The 23,286-nt window shown below is 41.8% G+C and overlaps 1 protein-coding gene across 7 annotated transcripts in view; it reads right to left on the reverse strand.

The window, feature by feature from the left end:
• Window positions 1-531: 531 nt before the first annotated feature.
• The window catches only part of ZNF131 (zinc finger protein 131), a 61,427-nt gene continuing 38,672 nt past the window's right edge, over window positions 532-23,286 (reverse strand). Inside the window, exons 8-11 of one of the 7 annotated variants that reach the window (XM_075932487.1) lie at window positions 20,388-20,751; window positions 20,063-20,285; window positions 9,331-9,461; window positions 533-2,753 (exon numbers count right to left, since the gene is read on the reverse strand). In XM_075932487.1, coding sequence (XP_075788602.1) covers window positions 2,085-2,753; window positions 9,331-9,461; window positions 20,063-20,285; window positions 20,388-20,751 — 1,387 coding nt within the window. In that variant the 3' untranslated portion in view covers window positions 533-2,084. Of the gene's footprint in view, window positions 2,754-9,330; window positions 9,462-20,062; window positions 20,752-23,286 lie in introns of those variants that run through there. The other 6 variants (XM_025179679.2, XM_075932492.1, XM_075932491.1 and 3 more) reach the window with 6 other exon arrangements.

A 23,286-nucleotide genomic window follows, 5' to 3' on the forward strand; every position in this document is an offset into this window, starting at 1 on the left:
CAAGAGGGCAGGAAGTGAGAGACTTTGCACTCCTCTTGCCCCATCAGGGCCTGGGGGGAGGGGGAGGGAAAGAGCATGCAAAGTCTCTTCCTGCCCTGCCCTTCAAGGGGTTTGGCTCTGCTCAGCTGGTGGGTGACTTATGGGCAGTGCTCCCTTGCAGGGCAGGTGCAGACTTTGTGTGCTCCTCCTTATCCCAGGGCCTGATTGACCTGGAGGCAGGGGTGGCATTCAAAATTTCCTTCCACCACCAGGGGCATGGGTACCTAGAGTGAACTGCCAGCTGTTCAGAACAGCTGGCGGTTCTCTCTGGTGAAGGCAGGGGCAAAGACTTCACACGCTTCCCCCCTCCCAGACCAGTCCGGGTCTGTGGGCGGGGAAGCATGGGAGGGTCCTGGCTCTGCCTCTACCAGGGTGGCCCTGGGCCACTACAAAAATTTCCGAAGTGGCTCCAGTCAAACATTATTGCCCACCCCGATTTAGACAGACCAGCTGAACAGATAAAGTGCTTGAGAACATACCATGGGGAATAATTCTGCACTTTCAGGAAATTGAACAATGTAGACCTGTGGTCTGCAAGATTGCTAGAATTCTTTGAGAAGTAATCTTTGTAAATTTTGTTTTTTTAATTTCTGAGAATGAGTGGTCTGATTTTCAAGAAGTACCAAATCTCACTAATGTTACTGGTAGCTGAAAGTACCCACCACTTCTGAAATGTCAGGCCAACATCTTTTAATGAAGTTCTATAAATAGTAATGGGTTAACTCTGATAAAGTGGATTTGCATGAACTCCATTGCCATTACCATTACCAAGATCACAGTCTAGACCACAGTTATTTATATTATAACACTGGAGAGAACGTATGTTTTACATTACAGCTAAAATGGAATGGCATTGTATGGTACAATATGCTCAGCAGGTAACAAGTGCTCAAACTCAGACACTTGTTCTCTAATATAGTGACTGAAGTAATATCACAGGGTTTTTTGTGGTTGGTATTGTTTTATTGTTCAATAATACTGATTTATTTACATTCCTACTTTTAAATCCACAGTTTAGAACTCATACCTATGGCTTCAATTGTTTTTAGCACAAGATCTTTATGTCAAGTGTCAGAGAAAATTTCATTTCAAATCAGGAACTTGATATATCATACACACAATTTTCTCTGTTCTTAAATGCATTAATTTTTACTGCAAAGAGGTAAGATGATACAATCTTTCAGCCGCTTCATTTACCATGGATTCAGCTTATTTTTTCCTATTGTAAGTGGACCTTTCAACAGTCTTCAATAATTTGCTCCATTCTGTCCCCCACCATCTAAATTTAAAGCAAGAGTTGGTAGTTGACAATTATAAGCAAAAATATAAAGCACTATAGCATTATCTACATGGCTTTTTACTGCACTAGCTTCTTAAAAATTCTAGGAGCTTTGTGGAAGTTTAGTCAATTCTGAAAAGGCACAATACTTTCTGCACTCCAAGAACTCTAGTGACAACCCTTGTTGCCATCAGTCTGACATTTTCAAACTAGGCTGAAAGGCTGTTCAGATTAGGAAAAAAAAGTATATTGAGAATTGCTGCTACTGTAAGAAACTGCTGCTGGATGACAAATTTTCTAAGTGGGTCAATCAAGTGTCCTTAAATATCCACACACATCAGAATCCCCATTCTCTAGCATGATACCATCTCTCTCGCTCTCACACACCTTTCATCTTCTGCTGCAAGTATATATCAAGGTCCTGTAAATGGGTAGGGAAGTCTCATTGACAGCAACTGCACAAATATGGGGCATGGTATAACAACAACACAGTCTATTCACAGCCAACTATTAAATTTCTCATAAAGCTGCTGACCTCTGGGATAGTTTTTGCTCCATGGTATTACATGAAAGAGGAAAACCTCTTTTTAAAGTAGAAGATGATTTTAATTGTATATGAAATATCCTCAATTTGGTCCACCTGTCTGGTTTCCTAAGGACAGCGATCCTGGAGAGCCAACCACTCTTGGTACAAAAATCAATGTAGAAATTAACAAAAATAAATTTGGTATTTCCTCCTGAAACTTTCACAGTGCAGTCATTTGTCCTAATCATCCACTTGTTCGTCTTGTGTGCCCACTATTTGTTGAGTTTTTAAATCTTCAGCTTGTTCATGATCTTCTTTAACTGTCTTCACATCACCTATTTCACCAGTTTCACTCTCTTCTAGCTCTCCCTGATTAATGTTTTCAGATGCTACTTGTTCTAGATCTGTTTCATCTATAAGTTCTCCCTGTACCTCTTCCATTTGTATCTGATTTACATGTTCAACATGTAGTTCCTCCACATGTACATCAGTACCTGTTTCAGTCTGAATGTGTTCCACTTCTACATAACTAATCTGTACCTGTTCTTGTAGGTCATCCATCTGTGCACCTTTTATTTGATTATCTTGAATCAGATCCGGATGCACTTGTTCCATGGTTACTTGTGCTGGATCTACTTGTACCTGAATTACTGGTAGCACGTGGACTTGCTCCACTTGTTCTATAATAGTCATTGATGTCACTGGTTCAGTTTCCATGGCTTCCACTGGAAGAATCTCATCTGTCACAATTCGTTCTGAAATGTTATGAATGTCATTGAGATGCCTTCTCAGTTCGCTGCCTTGCATAAACCACAAATCACAGAAGGTACAATGGTTGGGTTTGTCACCTGTGTGTATTACCAAGTGATCTTTAAATTGATCCCAGCTGTTAAACACACTATTACATACCTGAAACAACATGATGTAATATGTTAAACAATGCCAATAAAAATCTGATAAAGTACATTGTATATTCTGGATCAAGGTTTCAAACTGTTACCATGTAGTTCCTTGCTATTATGATTAAACAAGTTACATGGACATCAGCTAAAAGAAATCCAGGTTGTTAAAAAAAAAAAACTGGCAGAACTTGGGGTTAGGTCTAGGATTTACATTTTTTTAAGTGATTATATTTCAAGTTGCTAGTGCCTCTCTAAATCTGGCCTTACACATATACATAAAGTTGCAGACTACATTGACATGGATGAATTGAGGTGTTTTTAAATGTTCCTCAATTTGACAAAAATGTGCAATTCTTACACTGAATCCCTCTCCACCTTCAAAAATGGAGTCCCGTCTGGTAGCAGTCCCTGTCCACAGAGGGTCCAAGCTCCCCGGGGCCAGAGGCTGCTCCACCTCCCACAGAGCAGCCTCTGTCTGCGGAAAGCCTAGGCCTGCCATGGACAGAGGCTGGTTCCTGGCAGGTGGAGCACCCTCTGTCTCCACGGAGCTTGTACCCCCCAAAGACAGGGGCTGCTACCAGACAGAGGCTGCTTTGCAGCAGCCTCCTCTGCCTCCCCTGCACCGGGGGTAGGAGGAGGCGGCACTTGTGCAGGGGGGAACTGACTCCTGCTCTTCACCTCACTGCCTCTGATATAGAGGGAGAGGGAGAGGAGGAGGAGGAAGAGAATACATGTAGTCCACAAGATTAACCTATAAGCCTAGTCTTATACACAAAAACTACAATAAAAGAACACTGCAAAGTATTGACCAATATATGGTGGTTAACATACATATGTATATCATAGTATACAAAAACACATACATTAAGCATAAACAACATTAAGCACAGATTTTGTAGCAATTATATAGCCTCAATTTTCCCATAACACCTTGCATTAGCTGAAGTAAACTTTGGCTTAAATATATAGGAAAGTTGCCAGGAAGAGGGCATACAATTATTTTATCACAGCAACAGGTAGGCAGTTATTCTTGGGCCACTAGTGGAAAGAAGGAGGAGGACAAGACATATGATTGTTCTATCCTAGTACAAACCTAGAAGGTGCCATCATGCCCTTTAATACTTGGAATGCATATGTTCAGAATAAAGAATTAAGGGGTACATCCCAGCATCAGAAAAAATGTGGCTGAAAGTTGACTGGTTAAATCTCGTCGTAGAGGATGTACACAGTAACTGGTTACTTGTAACCATGCAGGGTATAAAAAGGAAGCTTTAGGGAGCACACTTTCTGTGCAAGATAAATATAACAATGCTGCCCAAGGCAGCTTTCTGGAGACTAGTAGTGCATCAAAACCTTTTCCTGTACTGCATTCCTATTGGCTACTAGCAATAAACCTGAATGATATTGGTTATTTGGTCTCGACTACATTTCACAACAAAAACCAAAGAGTGGTCAAGTGACTATCAAAAAACCCCACATAATCAAAAGTTAGGAAATGCCAGAATTAAGGCTTACGTTTAATTCAGCTCCTCTGTTCAAATGTATTATGACACAGTCTTTAATTTCCACATACAGTAGACTTCCGATAATCCGGCACCTTTTGGACCTAGGTGGTGCCAGATTATCAGATTTGCCGGAGAATTGGGAGGTCCCGCTACAGCTACACGGCTTAACAGCTGGTTGGGACACAATCTCTCTCCTCCCCTTTCCTTTTCATGTCTCCTCCCTGCTGTAACCTGATCCTCCTCCCCCTCTCTTCCCCCGACCCCTTTGCTGAAGCAAAACTCTCTTCTCCATACTGTAACATGATCCCACTTCCCCCCCAACCTTATGATCCCTCTGGTTACAGCCAGCATGTGTGCTGAGCAGCAGGCTTTTTAATCAGCTGGTCAGGAGCACTTGGCATTTTGATGCCAAAGTATCCGGAGTGCCAAACAACTGGATACCGAACTATCGGAGTTTTACTGTACTATGTTTACAACAGGACCCCCAACCTCATTTAGTGCAAAGGATGGACTAGTTCTGGAGATGTGTATAGTGTAAGATAATGTTATGTGTAAAACTTATCTAGCTTATTTGTTACAGAATTTGGAAGGTTTACAGTAAATAAGGCAGTAAAAGAAAAGATGGTATTATGGGTATGGCAGCTTAATGTTGCGTTTGTGAACTGAACCCGATCTCTGAGTATACCACTGAGTTTCTATGCAAAGCTGGGCAAATCACTTAAATCAGACTATTCACAGGTGGTCACTATATCCCTCCTTTTCTGGGAATCCAGCGTCATATCCTGAAGTCGGACTGCAGAAATGCTGAGCACATGGTGCTCCAACTGAAATCAATGGGAGGTCAGCTTTGAACAGGTGTACAATATTAAACACTGTGAAAAGCAAGATCCTAGTAGCTTCAGATTGGGCATCCAAAAATAGTTGATATGATAGTTTTGGCCTTTATTTCTTTGCCTGAGCTGTAAAATAGGGATAGTACAACCTCTCTCACCTCTCAAGAGTGTTGTAAGATTGCTTCATGAACATAAAAATCTCAGCTATTGTAGTGAATATCATCAAGAATCCTGTAAAGAAATGTATTAATTCCATATTCAAAGCAGGGCTTGTTTGAACAATATGCAGTAAATAAGGCTGAGGATCACACACTGATACTAAGCCTAAATAATGAATAGCTGCTCATTAAGTAAGCAACAATCATTTTATGCACTGAATGAGGCAGAGGTCTTGTGGGAAAATTATGTGATCATGCAGTTCAAGATCATAATGCAGGGCTACCCAGGGGCCACAATGATACTCCTAGCACATGCCGAGGGCTGCAACTTAGGTGTGGTTGCATATACATGCACATATATGCAAATAGCTTCTTTCACACTGAGGAGTATGAATACAAAGATTAAGGCAAGACAACATACAACACATAGGCCCCATTTAAGTCAGTTCTGCAGATATTAATAAAATGCAATATTTACCCGATTTCCACCTATATAACAGTACTTTTAATGAGCAATGAAAGTCCAGGAATTTAATTACTAAAACTCATCTCAACAGAAGACCATTATATTGACTACTTTTTGTTTTTTGGCTCCTACCGCAAACAAATGGGCCATGCGTTGAGTAGCCCTATCATAATGCATATTCATATGGAGCCAATTAAGAAAGCATAAGCAACCTTGATTCTGGCATATCCTAATTTGTGAGTGCTTTATAATGTTTTTCGTAAGTAATATCAGCTAAGACCTTTGAGTATTTATGGCATTTTTACCTATATTACACATATAACATAAGACTTAGCAAGCAATGAATCAATAAACTGTGCGCTTCAAGAGGACAGCAGCAAAACAAAGGACAGCAACAAATGTTCAGTAATATGTAATGAGTTCAACAGGACTCTACAAGTACTTAGTGAGGTGTGTGGTTAAGTGCACAGGGCTTTGTTTGATGTATCAGGTAGGGATGTGAAAGTGTAGCTGTTTACATTAGCTGATGAGCCTCAGCTCATCAGTTACTCCTAACAGTTACACGCAGCCCCTCCTGCTGCCTCTGTATCAGAAACAGTGACAAGAGGCAGGGCAGATGGGAGCTGGTGCTCACAGGGAGCAGGCTTAAAAGCTGCCCTCCTCCACAGCACTGGCTTCTGTGGAGCCACCTACCTCCCCCCACCCTCCGCACGTAAACGCACACTGGCTCCCGCCTGCTCCCCAGCATGTAAACATGTAACTGGTGAAATTTACAGCAGTTACACATTTACAAAATTAAATGTATTTTAACATTCATAGTATCAGGGGCTTGATCGCTCTGTCTCCTCTTCAGCAAAAGGATAATGCTTATAGTCTACCTCTCAAGAATTGAGATGAGTAATAAAACGTTTATGAAACTACATATTAATACTCTTTTTTTAAAATGACACTTATGGATCCAGACACTTCTTGTTTGAATATCATGACAGGGGGGTAGAAAGGAGGAAAGAACTCCCTTAAAAATGTTAATAAAACAATGCCTTACTTTTATTAAGTTGTTACAAAGTTGATTTGCACATTTACTGAAAAATAAGCTGTAGCTACTAGAACTTTATAGCCAGGATGTTCGTGAATACAGCAAATATATACATTTAGCTAGGCATGTTACAAAATTTTAAACCTAATCAAGGAAATTCCAGAAGGTTTCTACTTCTACTTCTCAAGGACAAACAAACATCAAGCAGATAAACCTCAAACACACTTTTAGGAAGAAACCTAATTGTGTAGGGTGCACTATAAGAACCATAAAGCTAGGTTATAAAGTTAACAATGAAAACCTTTGCTGTTTCTTAATTAGGGGTGTTAAATATCGATTAACTAATTGAATAGTCAATGGAATTTCCATTGACTATTCGATTAGTCGATATTTCCACCTTTGAAATATACAAGAGCCCCAGCAGGGAGTCCCCTGCTGATCCTAGGCTCCACATGGCATTTCAGTCTTTGAAATGCACAAGAGTCGAGAGGAAGCACCACCACTGCACCCTTGTCCTGACCCACAGAGCTGGAGGGAACCAGCTTTTAAAATGGCTTCCCCCAGCACCCCTTCCTCTTCCCTCCCTTGCTGCCTCTTTGTGATAGAGGCAGCAAATACGGGGGGAAGGGGGAAAGGGAAGAGACTAGTTGACTGTCCAATAAGTTTTGCTTATTGGATAGTTGACTAGTTGCTTACATCCCTATTCTTAAGATGACTTAAGTATCTTTCTATATATTTTAAATTTCTGTATCTAAATGAAATTTTCATCCAGTAACTGCCTGACATTGTTATATGAATAGTAACATGTTTTATATAGAAATATAGGAAAGTCATTTGATGCTAAATTAATTGGTAATATAAGAAACCGTTTAATTATAGATTTTTATATTAGGGAATTAATTTATGGCAGTGCACAAGCAAACCAAGTGCGGAAAGAGAAAATAATCATTCAAAAAACTGTAGGTCAGCATTTAAGCTCAAGATAGTCTAAAAATATATGTAATTTTAAAAGCCTGTTTTGAGAACTAAAAACTTGTATACAAAGACCAGAGTGTTTAGAAATGTTGAAAACAGACTTTCATTTCCTAGCTAACTCTTAAAAAAAATCTCTGCAAAAATGGACTGAATGAAAAGAAAGGGTTAAGAGTAAACGAAAAAAAGGTCTTTTCTATCGCAAGAACAACTGCACTTAAATAAACGCAGCATCTTTAGGAGCTAAAGATGTAATCTAAGCCATTGCTGACGGCATCAAGCAAATCAAAAGGTGACAGCCAACCAACCTTGTATCTAAAACAACTCAAATAGGAGTTTACTACCATTTTGTTGAAATAGGAAGACAAGCATTCCAGAGTACTCCAAACACTAGAAAGTGAGCAGCCGTTAGTCACACGCACCCTTGGTCTCCCTAATCAAGAACAGCACAGTATTCCACAAGCAAATTGCCATGTACAGACAAGAAAAACAGAGAAGATTCAAGATGTAACCAACCCAAGGAAAATCTCCCCAAGTCTTGGATTGGTGAGAGGAATTTAACTAAGACACTGTCAAAGGATTTAATTTAACATTTTTGTGATGCTTTTGTTGGAATACTGAAATGCTATTGTCACTTAAATACTAGCAGTTCCTCACTACTCGAGTGGTTATACTGTGTGTTCCTGAATAGGAGACAAAACAGTGGGATTCAATTGCATTTTGGATTTTTAATATTCATAAGTGGCTTGTTTTAACACAACTCCTTAAATGGCTTATTCTAAGTAACTGATGTATATACTTTTTATAATTTCATAGAAAGTAGTTAGTATTGCTTACTTTGCTAACTGTAAACTGGTTAATTATTTATTAATAATAAAAAGGACACCTGCCCTGAAATATTTTTTTGCCTATTTAAAGACAGCGAATTAATAGATGGGGGCCCCAACTTCCAACACAATCGGGTCCTGGGGAAGCGTTGCAAGTCAAGGGCATCATAACTCGAACTTGCATTTACAATAGGCGCTGAGCGCTGTCGGGGTAAGTTGGGGGTTTTACATCACTTCCGGACTTATGAAAATGGTCGTAAGTGCAGTGGGTCACAACTTGGGCTGTCATAAGGCGGGGGGTTTCCTGTAGTTCTAAGAAACAACATACTTGGGTCTAAGAAACAACATACCAAAGGCACCTCCCAGAAGTGGTTCACTCTCAAGGACATAATCTCTGTTAAAAGGTCTCTCTAAATAGACATAAAGTAGTCATTGTAATGGAAGTAACCACTTTATCATTCATGTTCACTCAATTTGAGTTATTTAAGGTTTCCTCACTCTTTGTTTATAATAAAATAGCCATGATTAAAAACTATGATGGCTTGAATGGTCTTAATAATGGTGTCTACTAAGTTATGCAAAAGAATACTGTGACTAAACAGTGGAAGCCACTCTCTGGTGCTGGCAGCAAGAGAAACAATTATTGAGAGCTCACCTTACTTCATTTCTTACTTCTCTAAACTACGCAATTTTAGTAATTTAAAAAATAAAATTACTTCGTATCCAACAGTTTCAGTTTCCCCTCCCCTGCCCGAAACTCTCCCCTCCTGTTGCTTTAATTACATACCTGACATTCATACAGCTTCTTTCTTCCTTTTTTAGCTCCAGCACCAGATTGACAGGCTGTCAAATGACATTTGAGCGTGCTATTTCTAGCAAAACGTTCATGGCAATTTGGACATTCAAATGGTTTTTCACCTGTTAAGACAGATAAGAATTTATAGACATAGAAAAAAAATCAGTTTTACTGGAGTTGGACTTTTTGCAATTATATAAATTTTAAATAGAGAAGTGGGGTAAAAATAATTTAAATAAAAATTAAATAATTAATTTGTAGTAACTTGGTAAATATAATTTAAAGATTTGGATATAAGCTTTTAAAGATGTAAGAGATGTTCACTGGGATTGTTCTAATAGAAACAGCCACTTCATCTAATACTTTTTTTTATATAAACCAAAAGGGCAAAGAAAACAATGGCTGAGTTTGTTCATTTTTCCACAGCTTGGAATTACTATGAATTTGACATAACTAATAATTACATTTGAAATGGAAACACTCATTTTTTATAAGGTTATATTCAAGTATTATCTTGATTTGCTGAAATGAAATATAAGCTGGAACTAATAACCATACAGAGTTCTGCATTACTCACTCATATCCAGTTTAATACATAGGCATATTCATCATGTACCACAAATTATGAAGACTGTTTTTTGTTTTAGAGTTATATGAAGTCGGTATGGATCCTCCTAAAAAATTGATTGAAACTTCCCAGAAGGAGATCTAGATGATGTCATAGGCAATTTATTGACATCTCTCAATATGCAGCCATAATCAGAAAATAAGACACACTGAGAAGGCAGCAAAGAGAGAGAGAGAGTGTGAGTGAGAGAGAGAGTGTGTGTGTCTGTGTGACAACAGCAGCAACATATCCCACAATGGGTCATCCTAACCTTCAATGCTGCAGATGGTTTGGTCAGCTCATTTCCAACCAGATGAAGCAGAAACAATCCAGTGAAAAGCAGTGAATAAAAACATGATTAGAGACTTGCACAGCAGGAGAGATTGAAAAGATGGCTGTTATTTAGCATGGAAAGGATAAAAAAATTAGAGAAGCTAGGATTGAATATATAAATGAACATCAGCCTCAAAGAAGGTACAAATCAGGATCTCCTATTTGTCTCTCTCATCATACAGAAGTGAAATTATATGCATGCAATAAAGTTAAAAAGCAGAAAACATTAAAATTAAAATCAGAAGGTATTTTCTGAAACTCAATAGATAATTGCATGAAACTCTCTGACAAAGTCTAGTTTTCAATAGTTCATCATCAAACTAGAAAGATGTATCCACTGGGGTGCTGTAGGAATCTTATCCAGAGGCTGATAATATTCAATAGTTTCATTCATGACTTGGATAATGATGTTATGTTCTTATGTTCTTATGTGGAGAGTACATCTGCAGATGACACCAAGCTAAGAGAGGTTGCTAGCACTTTGGTTCAGGATTAGAATTCAAAATGACTCTGACAAAGAGCGAATTGGCATGAAATCAACACAATGAAATTCAATAAAGAGGAGTGCGAACTACTGCACTTGGAAGGAAAAATCAAATGCACAAACACAAATTAGGGAATAATTCATTAGCAACACTATAGCTAAGAAGGACCTGGGGATTATGGTGGCATACAAACTGAATGAGCCAACAATGCGATGCAGTTGTGAAAAAAGACTAAAATCATTCTGGGGTGTGTTAATAGGAGAGTCATACCTAAGAAATGGCAAGTAATTGTTCCACTTTACTCAGCACTGGTGAGGTCTCATCTGGAGTAATGTATCCAGTTCTGGGTACCACCCTTTAGGAAAGATGTGGACAAATTGGAGAGAACCCAGAGTAGAGCAACAAAAATTAAAACTGTTTTAGAAAAGAAAAGTTAAAACAAACAAGCATGTTGAGACTTGAGAAAAGAAGATTGAGAACTCGTAACAGTCTTCAAATAAGCTGACAGCTGTTATGCAATTGATCACTGTGATAAAATTGATCACAGTCCTCTATATCAGTTTTCTCAATCTTTTTGATATGGAAGATTGTCCTGCTACCTTCCTAAATGGTGTCAGGGAAATCTGAGGGACCAATGCTGGTCCATGGACTGGTCACTGATATAGAAGACAGTGATTAATTGCTCTTGTTATCTTTAGAGGATATGGAGAAGTAACGGGCTTTATCTGCAGCAAGGGAGATGTAGATTAGATCTTAGTAAAAAAAAAAAATTCTAACTGCAAGAATAATTTAATTCTGGAATAGGCCTCCAAGAGAGGTTTTGGAATTTTGTCCTTGGAAGTTTTTTAAGAACAGGTTAGGCAAACACCTGTCAGGAATGGTTTAGGTTTACTTGGTGCTGCCTCAGTGCTGGAGGATGAACTAGATCAGTGTTCTCAAATATAGTCATTGCATTGCAGGGTATTTTTTGTGGCCTTGTGCATGGTGATTGAAGGGGGCAGAGAAGCAGTGGCCCCTCCCCAGGTTTGCCAACAGAGGCTGGGCCCTGCCCAACTCTGAAGACACAAACTCTGGAGGAGCAGGCAGCAGGTGAGTCCCCCACTTTCCTGGGAGCAGTGGAGTCTGGCTTCATCCTTGCGGTGGTGAGCACCAGGAAGGCTGCAGGTTGTAGACACACAGCTTTGGGTTCCAGCCAGGGGTCTTGGGCACTGCTGTGGGCCCCAGGCTCCATTTCCCAATGAGGTAATTGTGGGCTCCAAACCCTCCTCCATCTCACTGGCTCTCTCACTGCCTTCGCTGTCCCCAGACTTCAGCCATCTGGTAGGCAGGTTCTGTCCCCTGGGTACAGAGATTTAAGCTTGCCCTGGCCTTGGCATCCAGCCACAGGGCTTTGGGGTCAACTCTGGTATCTAGTCATAGGGCTTCAGGCTGGGGACGTTGGCATGGGGCTTCAGGTTCAGCCCCCAGGCTTGGCCTCTGGTCTCGGGCTTAGCCCCAAACTCCAGCCCCATGGCAGCAGGTGCTTGCCCTGAGCTCACCTCCTCATTGTCCCAGCAGCTTCTGGTTTCCCTGTCTCCCTCATCCATTCCTGCACAGCCCCTGATGCCTCCCTACCCACCTCCCATCCGGGGCTTAATTTTTCACCAGGGTTGAAGAGGCTGAGTAAGTCTGCTGTGAAACGTTATATTTGTATGTTGTTAATATCACTTTTTACCACAGACTTAGTAGCTTGCTGGGAGGCTGTGAAAATTGCTATAAACATACTTTTCAAAATAGGAGACTTACTAGCTAGCAAGTCTAAAAATAATAAGCAACCAAAAAAGCAATAAAAACAACAACAAAAAAGACAAAGCTCCTTATGTGTGTTTCTATTCTGTTTAGATCCAGAAGAAAAAAAAAATAGAGTAAATTGTACATTATTGTAATTGAGTCTGCAAAAAACTCCTACATAAATAAATTACAATAATTTGGACTTAATTTTAGAACAAACAAACAAACAAACAAGTATTTTAGGAAAAACTGTCAAAGAGGCCACCCACAGAAGTTGGTAGCCATACTCTGAGGCCACCAAAAATTTTGTCGAGATAATCCCTGAACTAGCTATCCTGTCAAGATCCCTTGCAGCCCTACATTCCTATAATTTGATAATTGAAGCACAGTGTTCAGTAAAATTCCAAAGAGAAATATACAATAGCATTTGCAGTTACTCTTGCTGGAAATGAAATTAAAATAACTATCAATTGTTTGGCAAAATATTCAAAAGCACTTAAAGTGATTTGGGAGCACAAGCCCCAGTGAGCACCTAAATCACTTTTGAAAATGGGATTGAAAACCATAGTAAAATATTATTAATACAAAGAACATTAAGTACAAATACCTAAAAATAATAAAATCTTAATGCTCATAGAAAATTAAAATGAACTGTTGGAATCTAAGCTTCAGGGGTTAGCCAAGTTAGTCCGTACAGGACAAACTTAAAAAACAACAAATGGTCTGCTAGTACTTTATAGATTTACAAAACATGTAGATGGTATCATGAGCTTTCATGGGCACAGCCCACTTCTTCAAATGACCAGAGCTGGAAACTATTCACCATTAACATACAGGCAGTCCCCGGGTTACGTACAAGATAGGGACTGTAGGTTTGTTCTTAAGTTGAATCTGTATGTAAGTCGGAACTGGCGTCCAGATTCAGCCGCTGCTGAAACTGATCAGTTTCAACAGCGGCTGAATCTGGACGCCAGTTCTGACTTACATACAGATTCAACTTAAGAACCCCAGGCATCCCCAAGTCAGCCGCTGCTGAAACTGATCAGCGGCTGATTCCAGGAAGCCCGGGGCAGGGGCTTCCTGTAGTCAGCCACTGGTCAGTTTCAGCAGCGGCTGACTTGGGGACGCCTGGGGCAGAGCAGCTGGGGTGCTGCCCGGTTGGTCCAGTAGCGCCCAGAGCGGCGCTACGGGACCAACTGGCAGCGCCCCAGCTGCTGTACCACAGGTGTCCGGAGCAAAGCCATGGAGCACGGGGGCAGCGGGACAGCCCAGACGCGCCGTGGCTGTCCTGCTGCCCTCGGGCTCCGTGGCTTTGCTCTGCTTTGCTCCCCCGTCCCCCTGGTCTGCAGACCATGGGGACGGGGGCAAAGCAGAGCAAAGCAGAGCCAAGCCGCGGAGCGCGCGTTCAGCTGACAGCCCAGACGCGTCTGGGCTGTCAGCTGGCCGGGCGCTCCGCGGCTTGGCTCTGCTTTGCCCCCCCCGTCCCCCTGGTCTACAGACCAGGGGGACGGGGGGGGGGGGGGGCAAAGCAGAGCCAAGCCTCGGAGCGCATGGGCAGCGGACAGCCCTGTCCGCTGCCCACGTGTTCCGCCGCTTTGCTTCCTCTCCCTGGTCTGCTGGAGACCAGGGAGAGGAACGGCCCCGTTCGTAACTGCGGATCCGACATAAGTCGGATCCGCGTAACTCGGGGACTGCCTGTACAATTCAAATTCCAGCATCTCTAACATTCAGACAAGCATGGCAATGGATCCAAAGAGTTGGACACATTATCTTTAGCCTAAATATTCTCTTATACAGGGGGACTGGAAACCCCAGAGAAGCAAGGAATTGGCCTCAATAATTTGATCACTATTCACCTTTGGCCCAAGGAGTGATATGTAGGGTATCTGTTGCAGATCAGAGATCATCTGTTCCTATGCCTCATGCCAACATTGCATCTGGGGCCCTGTGTTTCCCTCGGTTCCCTGGCAGCCAAGTTTCACCAGCCTCGCAGGTTACAATACTGTGCTTAGCAGAAACAATGTCAAGAGGGAACGTGGGAAAGGAGAGTACGTTCCAGAGTGGAAACCAAGACCCAAATAAAATCAGGCCAGACATACACTTTAAAGTTCATGTGTAATCCAATCTGAAACCTAGACTCATTTACACATGTGCCCAAAACAAACCACTGCTCAGTAAGTGGGCCGTCTTGTTCTATTATCGCTGAATTTCTTTATCAGTGTTCAAGTACATTCTTATGTACAGCATACAGCAGTAACCATCTCAAAAGAACATCATGGATGACTGTGGCAAAGTCTAATGCCGCCTCACCCCCCAAATAGTTTGCAAGCTGCTTGTCAAGTGAAACTAGACCAGTGCTCTTGTTCATTCCTACTAGGAACTCACAGCGCAGACAAGAAGTCCACAGGACACCTCAGTAACAAAAGAGTGGCCAAACTTCCTTAAATAGGACATTTCTTTCTATTGTTTCACCCAACATACAAGCATACTTCAATCATATCCAGACTGGGTTTCAGCAAATCAGTTTTAATTGAATGGCAGCTGATTGATTTGAGACAACACTTGATCTTTGTCCATTGCCAGGATGAACTGCCCCAAGCAAGTAGCTAAATACATTCACTTTTTGTTTAAGATTAAATATGCATTCTTTTGTATTTTGTATCCAGTAAGTTACTTCACACATATTTAAATTAGTGGAAAGTTGTTGGTGAATCCACTTATTTTGGATTTCTCACAAATATACCTGACACTATTTATAAAGTAGAGTTTTTAGGAATATTAATTGAAGTTATCACAAATGGTCAGTTTTCCCCATATGGACAATCTTACCCAAGTTTGACAGAGTTTGCCTGGTGAACTATGATTACAATACAGATTCACTACTGAAGTAGAAACAGAAACTGATTATTGTACTTCATAAAGTCTAATCTTTGTTACAGTATCATTAGCCCTCTCCACCACCTTGAATACAACCCATTTCCCAAAAGAGAAATTTTTGGGATCAATGAAAGTTCCATTTGCAGATGACTTACAAGTCCTCAGAGCAAGCAAAATAAGTTACAAAAGCTACATTTTTTGATCCAAATAAATAACTACTCTTCTTATTTGAAGCATACTGATTCAGCCATGTTATACATAAATACATTGCTCTAATTCAGTGGTTCCCAACCTTTTCAATCTGTTAAAATTTTACAGACCTCCCCAAGGGGAGAGGTGGGAAGCGGTGGCCAGCACATCCCTTGGCCCGCACTGCTTCCTCAGCTTCCACCTCCTCTGTCCCCTGCCCATTCATGGAGGATACGGTGAGGGGGCTCTCATGGCCAAAGGCAGCTCCTGCACCAGCACTCCACCGTTGGCTGGGCACGGAGCCCTGGGGGAGAAAAAAAAGGAAAGGAAAAGAAAAGTAAGGATCAGGCCCACTGTGGGGACTGGGAAGGAGGAGAAGGCTGGAGTGTAAATGGCAGCACAAGCTGGCAGTGGGACGACACACAGTGCATCCTGGGGTATCAAGATCCCATCCTGAGGGCAGGAAGTAGCGTGCGTGCAGCCAGTCACGAACAGGGAGTCCTGGGTGAGAATTGCCTGGCAGAAAGTCCCATTCCCGCGGTAGGCCTGATCCTTACTTTTTTCTTTTTTTTTCCTTTCCTAAACTTTCCACGGACCTCCAACATTACCAACATGGACCCCCAGGGGTCCGTGTACCACAGGTTGAGAACCACTGCTCTAATTCAATGTCTCTTAAAGTGGTCTGCGAAACCACTTTGAGAAACATGTTAACTGGCTGCTCCGGATTGTTTACTTACTAGCGCCACAGTCACGGAGCCTCATGGCTGCCACAGGCTCTGTTTCACCAGTGGCAGCCAAAGGGAGCCATGGGAAGTAGACACCTAGCCAACGCCGCTTCTCACAGCTCCTCTTGGCTGCATATAGCGAAATGAAGCCAATGGAGCCATGCGGACCACTTTGAGAAACATTGCTCTAATTTAACCCAGTACAAGTCTATTCCATTGCAATTTATGATGGACAACTGAAATATCATTTTTTCTTCACCATCACAAATCAGGATAAAAGAGAAGATGAGTATGTGGATTCTTTTTTCTGGTCAGGTATATTACCATGACAATTTAAAAACAATAATTAGTCTGGTGGCACCTTAAAGACTAACAATTTTTTTATGGCAACTCACTTTATCAGATGCACAAAAGGAAAGAAAAAAAATAGCAGAAATACAGAGATGAGAGAGTGTTACATCAGAGCTAATTCAATCAGGGTGATATAGATAAAATGAGAATACTTAAAGTGGAAAATACTTATGGTAATGAGAGAATCATTCCCAATCTCTATTCAGACCCATTCCGATGATGTCAAATAGAATCTGAATAGGTCTGAGCACAGACTGGGAATGGCTCACTCATTATCTTTAGTAATTTTCCACTTTATGTATTCTCACCTTATCCACAACTATCCACAACATACCAGATATTTCTGCAGTCTCACCAAATATTGTCCTTAAAGGTATCATGAATATTTTCTGAGAGAGAAACCTATAATCAGTTTCCACAGAACTTGGTCTTAACACATGAAATCTATCCCACTATGGAAGGGCCTACAAAAGCCCACTGAAGTATCTGTTATGCAGTGGGTGGTGGCAAAAGGATGAGGATGAAAATATGTGCAAAGGGAGCCCTCTCTATGCTACCTGGACATGGAAAAGGTTTTCCCTAAACCTTCCTACATTAGTTGTGCATAGACAGGAGTGAGGCCACTATTTCAGTGGCCAGGAATCTCACATATGTATGCAATGATGTTTTAGTTCAGAACCTAGAATAGTGCCCTTGGAAGATCTGTGCTGCTATCCAAACGAGTAGCCCATAGAATCATAGAATCATAGAATAATAGGACTGGAAGGGACCTCGAGAGGTCATCGAGTCCAGCCCCCCGCCCTCAAGGCAGGATCAAACTCCGTCTACACCATCCCTGACAGATGTCTATCTAACCTGTTCTTAAATATCTCCAGAGAGGGAGATTCCACCACCTCCCTTGGCAATTTATTCCAATATTTGACCACCCTGACAGTTAGGAATTTTTTCCTAATGTCCAATCTAAACCTCCCCTGCTGCACTTTAAGCCCATTACTCCTTGTCCTGTCCTCAGAAACCAAGAGGAACAAATTTTCACCTTCCTCCTTGTGACACCCTTTTAGATATTTGAAAACCGCTATCATGTCCCCCCTTAATCTTCTTTTTTCCAAACTAAACAAGCCCAGTTCATGAAGCCTGGCTTCATAGGTCATGTTCTCTAGACCTTTAATCATTCTTGTCGCTCTTCTCTGTACCCTTTCCAATTTCTCCACATCTTTCTTGAAATGTGGCGCCCAGAACTGGACACAGTACTCCAGCTGAGAGTAACAGATTAGTGTGTAGACACGGGGTAAAGCAGAGGTCACCAACCAGTAGATTGGGATCTACTGGTTGATCTTGGAGTCTCTGACAGGTGATACTGAATGGTTTGGCTGGGAAGCTATCAAGTGCAGGCACTTCAGATGCCCCTCCACCCACTGCCCTGCTGCTCCTGCCCTCTGCCTTGGAGCTGCCCCCCTGGGAGCCTCCTGCTTGCTGTGAAGGCTGTGGGAGGGAGGGAGGGGATTGATATCAAGGTGACCTCCCTGCCTTAACTCCTGTGCCCTATCTCTACGTAGAGAGAAGGGGATGGAGGGAGCTTGGCAATGCAAATCTCTGTAACTCTCATACTCTGTGTGTGTGTCTGTCATTCTCACGAACACACACTGTCCTTTCCTTTCATCTCCCGACCCAACACATATGTGTGTTGGGGTGGAGGTTGTTGTTGTTACTTCTGTTACTGCTAGCAAAGTGGTTTATTTTTAGTTTTGACTGACCTGTTCATTTCATCATTTTCATTTCTCTTACACTTAAATTTAATTCTTTTAGTTCTAAACTATCCATGATTACTACTCCTGGGAATGGCTGGCATGTCCCTGCAGCCCCTGAGAGAGGCAGAGCAGGGGGTCTCCACATGCTGTCCTGGCCTGCAGACACCACTCCTGCAGCTCCCATTGATCAGTAATGAGGAACTGTGGCTAGTAGAAGCTGTGGGCTCAGTGCTTGTAGATGAGGGGCAGCACGTGGTGCCATGGAGCCATTGCTGCACATGCCAGCTGCTTCCAAGAGCGGTGCAGGGCCAGGGCAGGAGTAAGCCTGCCTTAACCCCACTGCTCCTCCACCCGGAAGCCATCTCAGTTAAATGGTCCCCAGCCACAGCCTGCTTCCTGAACCCATCCCAGCCCTGAACTTCCTCCTGCACCCAACCTCCTGCCCCAAATGTGAGTCCTCATGCACCCAAACTCCTTGCCAAAGCTTGCACCCTGAAACCGCTCCTGGACCCCAATCCTCCACCCTGGGCTAAGCCCAGAGCCCCTCACTCACTCCAAACCTCTTGGCCCAAGAACAGAGCCTGCACCCCAGCCTAGTGAAAGTGAGTGAGGATGTGGGAGGGAAGGTGAGCAGGATGAGGCCTTAGAGAAGGGGTCGAGCAGGGGCACAGCCTCAAAGAAGGGGCGGAAAGGAAACAGGGCAAGGTTATTTGGGTTTGAGGTAGCTTTTACATTGCACTTAAACTGAAAAAGCGATCTTGTGGTTAAAAAGGTTGGAGACCACTGGGGTAAAGTTACAAATATACATAAGTGTTTGAAGGACCGAGGCCCATACAAATTATTATATGCTCTGAGGGCTAATATAGTGCTCAGTTAGTAATAAAAATGTTACTCTTCATATCAGGACCACAAGCAGCATGATAGAAGCACTTACAGCTCTCTGTATGAGGCGAAAAATGAAGAAGTGTAATTTAAAAAGCAAAAAAGCTGTCTTCTGTACTGATCCATTGTGATCTAAAAGCCACATTCTGATCTTAATCTCATAGGCTTTTTATCAGTGTAACTCCCCTGGGTTAAGTAATCACATTCCAAGTGTAAAAAGAGAGTTAATTTTCTACTGTATGCTGTCTATATTTACATAACTTGCTTACCCAAACTACTATATTATATTAATAGGCATTTAAGAATTTTCTGCTGGTTTATGATACAGGTTTGCTTAGTGGAATTTTTTTCATATTAATTTTCTACCTCATATCACTTTTTGATGAACTGGAAGTTTGTTTTCACAAGTTTATTCCTCAAACAGATACTTGTTTTTCAGATGATTGTCACTCTTTCCATTTATTTCTTTAGAAAGCTTATTTTTCAGTAGGTGGCTAAGTGAAATTTGTGAGTCAATATTTTAAGTTGCATTCCCGAAGATTTATATTCACTGCTATATAAATGGATTATTCACATTTTGTCACGTGATGCCCAGCATTTCTAGTACTCTTTAGTTTCATGATTCTATGTAGCATTAGAAATATAATATTTGAAACAAATCTTGCACACACTCCCCTCTTACATCCCCCAAGCCCACAAAATAGGAAAACACAAAACTGAAGTAATAGATGTATACTAGAAATACAAAAATGTTACCTGTGTGTTTCCGAAGGTGCTCTTTAAAATGTCCAAAATGGTCAAACTGTTTATCACAGTACTGGCATACATGTATTTTTTTGCCAGATCTTTGCTTCTTGCTGGCTCCACCTTCATCAAGGTGGTAACAGGTGAGGTGCTGTTTCAATGCACTCTCTCGTAGGTACCTTTTATTGCATATGTCACATTTGTAACTCTCAGTGGAGTGTGTTTTCATGTGTTCCTTAAAATGGTAAAACAATTTAAACGAACGGTTACATTTCTCACAGTGGAATAAATTGTTCACGTGTGACAGCTGAAGTTCCACAATTTCAATACCTTCTACCTGTTTGCATGTAGGATCAGCTGCATTGTCACCTTCTTCTTGGATCTGGCATTTTCTCTCCCCTTGACGGTACTTGCTGGTGATATCTGCCAAAAGAGCCAAAGCAGACTCATCTGACGTACCCGTAGTCTGTATATACTTTATAGACTGTTCTGCAGATGCTACTTCTTCAAGGGCTTCAATGCTGTCATCTTCTACTTCAATTGTCCCTTCAGCAATCTCCACCTCAATTTCAACAGGCTCTGATTCTGCAGATGGCAACGTTTCTGTGATGACATTGGAGGTTTCAGCTATCTTCCTCTTTTTGGGTTTACTTTTATCTTGTGTTTTATTTGATTCTAGTGGTGCTGAATTTTCTTTATTCCTGTAAAGTGTGTGCAATATTAAATAATAAGGTTCCAAAACTACTGATACAATAATTCCTGCAATATATAATTTACACAAGATCATTTAAAATCTATCTTTATATATTAGAGGTTTGTGTCTATCTGTGAGTCTTTTCAAGAACTCCCCCTAAATGGCAAGATCCATGATCACCAAATTTGGTAAGCAGCTTCCTCTTCTCCTAACTTAAAGCAAAGTCAGGGTTCGGTTGTGCCAAGACAACCAAAAGACCCAAGTAAGGGACTATTTTCCATAACATGCAAAGGGAGGTGCTGCTGTATAGAAAGACAATACCAAGAGTGGCCACTGGGGGGCAGTGAGTCCACAGGGGAGGACAATCCTGCTGAGCTGGGGGCAGCTGCAACCCCAAGGGAGTAGCCAGCAGGGCTGGGGCTCTACCATCTTGACTGCCAGAACACTGGATAAGTAACCCCTTGCCCCAAATCCTTCCCCTTTCTCCCAGCCCTTGGCCACAGTGCTGGGGGGCCAAAAGGGGAGGAGGGGAAGGCCCCAGGTAGCTGGGAAGGAGCTGGGTGGAGAGAAAAGGCTTGTGCCAAATGGCACTTGCCAGCCCTGACCCCTTCTTTACCTCCAACCTTCACTCTTCCCCTGCTCCCAGCCTCCTGCACTGCCCCTCCCCCCCGATATTCCCAGGGCTCTGCTCTAACTCCTGCATCCCCCATATCACCAGCTCCCTGCCCTGAAGGACCCACTCAACACTGGGTAAATCTGATAGTATATAATAAAATTAGTAATAATCTGAAGGGAATCCATGTTCTGAAACTCTCTGCAGATGCGACGAGGAGTCCTGTGGCACCTTATAGACTAACTGAAGTGTAGGAGCATAAGCTTTCGTGGGCAAAGACCCACTTCGTCAGATGCATGTCTGACGAAGTGGGTCTTTGCCCACGAAAGCTTATGCTCCTACACTTCAGTTAGTCTATAAGGTGCCACAGGACTCCTCGTCGCTTTTGCAGATTCAGACTAACACGGCTACCCCTCTGATACTCTCTGCAGATGGTTACAACATAGATTCAGGAATGAATTAATTCTTAAACCATAAACCTTTTTTGAACCTTCTGAGCTAATTGAGTGTGGTCTATAATGGAGGATCTGGACCTCTCTCCTGATGTTATAATCAAGTGAGTAGACCAAGGTGTTGCTTTTTAAATATTCCACCCATTCTGGCCCATCAGAAACCAATCAGCTTCACTGGTTAGTAAAAAACTCAGACCCTGGAAAAAGCTGTAATTAAGGCTTCAGTGGAGAGAAACTCCAATGGGGGATGGAAACAAAGTGACACCTCACATAATATGGCAATAATCCTAGGACTACATACGTGAAAAAGAGGTGAGGAGAGAGAACTCAGTCTGCCTCTCTTTGGAGAAAGCATGAAGCTGAATCTCTGACAGGGTGGTAAAACAAGAGCGATATCTTTAAACATATAAAATTGTCCACCTTCTTTGTATCTGAGCTAAGGTTTAACTCTAGAGATGCTGAGAAAACAGTATAATTCCACTTTTCTCTCCATTTTAGTAAGTTGTTTTAGTTACTGTGTGGCTGCGTCTAGACCGGCAAGTTTTTCCGCAAAAGCAGTTGCTTTTGCGGAAAAACTTGCCAGCTATCTACACTGGCCGCTTGAATTTCCGCAAGAACACTGACGATCTTGTGTAAAAAAATCAGTGCTTCTTGCGGAAATATTATGCTGCTCCCGTTCGAGCAAAAGTCCTTTTGCGAAAAGGGCCAGTGTAGACAGCTCAGATTTGTTTTGCGCAAAAAAGCCCCGATCGCGAAAATGGCGATCGGGATTTTTTTGCACAAAAGTGCATCTAGATTGACCCCGGAGGCTTTTGCGCCAATCTAGATGCTCTGTTCCGCAAATGCTTTTAACGGAAAACTTTTCCGTTAAAAGCATTTGCGGAAAATCATGCCAGTCTAGACGCAGCCCCTATGTATTTCATGCATTTTGTCCCAAAAGAGAAGAACACACTGTACTTGGGAAGATACTTGTGAAAACTATACATCCTTCATTCCAGCACCATGAACAAAGGTATTGGAGCCAGAAACATCAGGCTGCTGTACATGAACACCAGTGGACAAGGCAAAAGAATCCAACAGGAGATGGTGGTGGTAGGAACTGGTTTGCAAGGCGTGTTGTGCAAAACCCATTTTATTATACTCTGTGCATGACTGACAAGTCAATTAGTAACTCTGGTGTTCGTAACTCTGAGATTCTGGTGTAGTAATATTAACTTTATATTTTTTCCATATGAATAATCTTTAGCAGCTATTAGCAACATAAGTAACTTTTTCTCTTTTAAAAAAATATGCACTAAATGTGAAATACAGACCTATGCAAAGTGCCAGCACAAGGACTTTAGTTCTCAAAATAGGAACTGGGTGAAATTTATGTGGTATCTAGTAGGGATGTAAACAACTAGTCAACTACCCGATAAGCAAATGCTTATAGGATAGTCGAGTCGACTAGTCGCTTCTCACCCCCCTTACTGCCTCT

The sequence above is a fragment of the Pelodiscus sinensis genome, chromosome 6 (genome assembly GCF_049634645.1).
Source record: "Pelodiscus sinensis isolate JC-2024 chromosome 6, ASM4963464v1, whole genome shotgun sequence".
Classification (NCBI taxonomy): domain Eukaryota; kingdom Metazoa; phylum Chordata; order Testudines; family Trionychidae; genus Pelodiscus; species Pelodiscus sinensis.